This window comes from Mytilus trossulus, chromosome 7 (assembly GCF_036588685.1).
Source record: "Mytilus trossulus isolate FHL-02 chromosome 7, PNRI_Mtr1.1.1.hap1, whole genome shotgun sequence".
Lineage (NCBI taxonomy): Eukaryota > Metazoa > Mollusca > Bivalvia > Mytilida > Mytilidae > Mytilus > Mytilus trossulus.
The window spans coordinates 23,407,961-23,412,883 of NC_086379.1; the positions used below are offsets into that span (position 1 = coordinate 23,407,961).

At 34.3% G+C, this 4,923-nt stretch overlaps 1 protein-coding gene across 1 annotated transcript; it reads left to right on the forward strand.

Moving 5' to 3' along the window:
- Nucleotides 1–472: 472 nt before the first annotated feature.
- Nucleotides 473–2,965, forward strand: LOC134726273 (protein psiD-like). The gene is made up of 4 exons (XM_063590672.1): nt 473–518; nt 1,251–1,520; nt 2,022–2,104; nt 2,879–2,965. The coding sequence occupies exons 1-4, from the start codon at nt 473–475 to the stop codon at nt 2,963–2,965; spliced, it is 486 nt and encodes a 161-aa protein (XP_063446742.1).
- Nucleotides 2,966–4,923: the final 1,958 nt, after the last annotated feature.

A 4,923-nucleotide genomic window follows, 5' to 3' on the forward strand; every position in this document is an offset into this window, starting at 1 on the left:
GTAGTCTATGGCAAGCGGTATTAAGGAGAAAAAAAAACATGTCTAGTCTGCCCGGAGTCAACATATTGTATCCGGGAAAGGCGGTATGTCTTCCTTTAGACTGTCATCTCGTGAACTATCACGTTAAAAAAACTGCTTATCATGTCGGTCTTGTACAGCGGTATACTACTGTTGCCTTTATTTATTGTACAAATCACGGTAAATATTCATTATACATTTACATTCTCGTACTAGGCGTTAAGCAGCCATTATTCATTATAAACATTCAATAAGAATATGATAAGTTATATCCACTGTTTATACAATAACAGGGTTTGAAGAAACGTATACTTTGAGTCAGTTTTTTTTATTATTTATCTCTAACATTATATGTTATGAAATTGCAGGCGAACCGGACTTTACATGTACCAGCCGAGGTGGATATTGTTCAGACTCAAATACATGTACGTCATTAGGGGGGCATGTGGAAATCATGTCTGTTAGATGCAAGTGCGGAAAAGCATGTTGCAAATGTGCTGGTAAGTAACACATTTATCTCAGAAATAATCACCAATTTAAATGATGGGTTAAGTTAAAAAAAACCTGACAACAACAACCTATCGATCATATTAATCAACAGATCGACTGGATACTGACTGACATATTTTGACATAGAATAAAGGCATTTTGCAAAGAAAATGAAATTATTAGTTTATTATTTACATTAAAGTAATGGCCTCTGGCCTTTGTTGGTCTTGTATATTTTAAATTTTAGTTTCTTGTGTATAATTCGGAGTTTAGTATGACGTCCATTATCACTGTACTATTATGCATATTTTTAGGGGCCACATGAAGGACACATACGGGTGCGGGGATTCTCGCTACATGGAAGACCCATTGGTTGCCTTCGGCTGTTGTCTGCTCTATGGTCGGGTGGTTGTCGCGTTGACATATTCACCATTTCCTTTCTCAATTTTATTATCACAAGAAAATTTAACAAAGCTGTTATATCTGATAACGCTCGTCTACAGATATTCCCCGAGTGTAATAAGTGGGTTTTCATCTGAAGTTCGTCTCTGTTCATTATATTGTTTTTATCTCTTTTTCTTCGAAGAAACAATAGAGGACTTATGTTGTTTGGTTCTACTTTTTTTGTATCTTTGTCTCTTTAAATTTTATATTAGAATTAGGACTTATTAATATTTTGATAATTCATCACAAAACTTCTCTTGCGGGTTAAAAATGTTAATAACTCATCCTCTTATTGCTAGACACATGTCCTGAGGGTTCTATATGTATGAATGAAGGTGACACATGTAAAGGAATGAAAGATACAAACGGATGCTGCGGCAACATGTTTTGTTGTACACCTACTTCGACAGCAACACCGGCACCGACAGACGCAGCAACACCAGCACCGACAGACGCAGCAACACCGGCACCGACAGACGCAGCAACACCGGCACCGACAGACGCAGCAACACCAGCACCGACAGACGCAGTAACACCGGCACCGACAGACGCAGCAACACCGGTACCATGTGAGTATTATATTCGTGGCTATCACAGATAATCACAAAATGGAATGAAGCAACATGTATAAACATGATAAATAAGTACATTTGTTTTGAAACGACTCAAACCTTATCAAAATTTAAAACAGAAATTATTTGATCAACAACGTAAATAAAAATATTAAAATAGTATGTTTGCTATTACAGAATCGATGTTGAAAAAATGTTGGGATGAAAAAAAGTAAAAAAAGGTTGATATTGGTAAAAAATATAAAATAACCTCAAAAGATACGCATACTTTACTAATAATACATTATAGGTAGAAACGTGAATATGTAAAAGCTTTTACCTTTATATTATTAAAATGAATTGATACCGCTAAGTACCTTACATCATATGGATTAAAAATGAAAATGAAAAAAAAAAAAACATCAGTGTACTAATTGATCTTTGTTAAAAACTTAAATGACTATTGTATGTACTCTTTTGCTTATAATTGTAATATAAACCCATTGAATAAATCTTTAGGTGTAGACAAATGTCAAGGTGACTGTTTGAACGATTGTTCTGGTCCTTTTGGTCAAATTCAAGGAGACTGCTGTGGGACAACGGTATGCTGCGAGTAAGTTGAACATCTTAAAATTGATCAAGAAATAGTATCATGATCGTAAACAACATATTTATTCGATTAAAGTTCATAGTTTATCACTATTGTTGAATAATTCAAAATTCTGAGTAACCACACGTGAATATAAGATATGATATATAATATTAATTAGTAGAGTTTTAATGGGGCGGTCTAAACAGAGTAGTGACATCATGTGTACACTACACAGACAATGTGAGAAAAGTGGCACGAATCCTATCCCATAAAATGATATGATCTTGGACATCTACGTAGTTCCTGTACTTTTGTGGTACCATGTGCACAACCATGGTCTGTTTAAAATTACAGTATGAACAGTTGTATTAAGTCATTTCTTCATGTTTTAGAATTTTAAAATTGGTTCAAAACATTTTTCGGTCAACATTTAGTATTGATTTTGAAATTAAATTGCCATACTTTGACATTCCTTTCGTCTTCATAATACTTATCAGTGACGCTCAGATCCAAATAGTTATACAGCAAAACAATTACACAGTTGGAAAGCAATGAGGACCAAAAATTCACAAAATTACAACTAAGGTCATCTATTCCTGTGATAAGAAAATTTTTAGTTTTTCGAAAAGAAAAGTTTTGTTCGAATACTTATATTTGACAGTGTGTAATTTTGTATTATGGAAACTTATAAACATTTTTCCTTCTGGGATTCAAATATTAGCTTAAACATTTTGTAACACTAATGTTATCATAGATTTTTACGAATAATATCTTATCATTTCAGATTACTCTGAATCTTGAAGCCGTTAGAAGAATGCTTTTTGAGAAAATGTCTACAGTTATTAACCAGTTATTAATAAAAATTGTATGATATTGTTTATTGTGCGTATGACACATGCATGATTTCTAAAATAATTGTGCGTACGACGCATGATTTCTAAAATAGTTGTGCATATGACACATGATTTCTCGATGCCACTACCAGAAGACGTTTCGTTCCCGAAGATACCACCAGTTCAGTAGTAAGCACTTCGGTTGTGAAATGAATATCAATTATATGGTTATTTTTATAAACTTCACGTTACACAACTCCCCCCCCCCACCAAAAAAAAAAACAACCCAAAAAACAACTAAGAAATTTCCTATCCCAGAATTAGATTACCTTAAGTTAGGCGTATTAGGCACAACTTTTTGGAATTTTGGGTCCTCAATGCTCTTCAACTTTGTACCTGTTTGACTTAATAACTTTTTTGACCTGAGCGTCACTGATAAGTGTTAAGAAGACGAGGCGCTCGACTGACGTAGTAAATTATAATCCGGGTACCTTTGATAACTTTTCGTTACACAAACGTAAAAAAAACACATGCATCGGATAGTTTAAAACCCCAAACACACATATATTCAAGTATTTGTTGTAAATGACATTAATGGTTCTGCATTGCTACGCCTCTCTTTGCATTTGTCAGTTTCCAATTGTCATATTTTATTTTTAATCTAGTAGTCGCTGAGTGCTCTTTGAAAATCGGCTACATCAATTACTAGCCAAACCTGTCAACAATAGGGATATAAGTTCGAATGACATAATTTGCATGGATCGTTTTTCTCCTTCCAATCACGATTTAATAGAAATGCCATCTTTCCTTCGAAAAGTAGTTGGTTATCATCAGGAGCTTTTTTACCAATACAACTTGGCTGTCACGATCAAGCTTACCTTGTTTATAGTTGTATTAAAACAACATCATAAGACAAATATCTAAAAAAAAAGTATGTATATATGTGATCAGCCATGAAGTGATTTGCATAGAAATAACTGGGTAAAATGTTTAAGTCTCATACTTATTGAGTGGTATTTTTTTTGGAATTGATTGGTTGTTGTACATGTGTACATTAGTTTAGAAATATTTCATGCATATTCATGACGAAAACGCATTAATTAGTACTTCAATTGTCAAGCCCTGCAATAGGTGCAATAGGAGGTCGACTGGTCGGTTGAAAATACATTTACACCACTGTATGATGTGCAAAACCTTTTTACCTGGCTTTTATAGTTCGTTCTTATGTTGTACCGTTACACAATCGTCCCAGGTTAGGAGAGGGCTGAGGTCCCGCTAACACATTTAACCTCGCCATATTCTGTACGAATGTGTCTGTCCCAAGTCAGGAGCTTGTATTTCAGTTATTGTCGACTGTTGATGTATTTCATATTGATTTTTGTTCATTTTTTGTACATAAATTAGGCTTTAAGTTTTCTCGTTTGAATTGTATTACGTTCGTAATTTCGGGGCCTATTATAGCTGACTATATATGCAGTATGGGCTTCAATTCATTTTAGAGGCCGTACGCTGACCTATAGTTGTTAATGTCTGTGTCATTCGTTTTTTTTTGTGGATTGTTGTCTCTTAGGCAATCATACTATATCTTCTTTTTTATATGCGACCGTTCAACAGCTAACCACATACAGACTCCTCAAATAATTGCTGCCAGAAATTGTAATGCATGTTCAGAGAACTTTGATGCGTTTGATCTTCTCTAAAGTCGACCATCGATATTAAAGTGGACTTTCTAATGAAACCAAAAATATTGGGAAATGTTGTATTATTGTCAATGCGACAACTCTCAAGAAGAGACCAATTGCAACGGACACAGAAATGAATAGCTTTAGGTCACCGTACGGTACGGCCTTTAGCAATGCACAAAAGTCATACCGCATAATCTCAAAGTCATACAAAAGAGATGTTTAAATGTTCAATACAAATTTTGGATAGCTATAAAAAGAGGAACCAGCTACGATATATGACTAATAGCAGAATTTAAGAAGAATGAACTGTG

Coding starts and splice junctions, on each gene's coding strand:
- LOC134726273 (XM_063590672.1), top strand. CDS start 473: ATGTCTGTTAGATGCAAGTGCGGAAAAGCATGTTGCAAATGTGCTG. Junction 519..1,250: donor AGCATGTTGCAAATGTGCTG/GTAAGTAACACA, acceptor TCTTATTGCTAG/ACACATGTCCTGAGGGTTCT. Junction 2,105..2,878: donor GAGACTGCTGTGGGACAACG/GTATGCTGCGAG, acceptor TTATCATTTCAG/ATTACTCTGAATCTTGAAGC.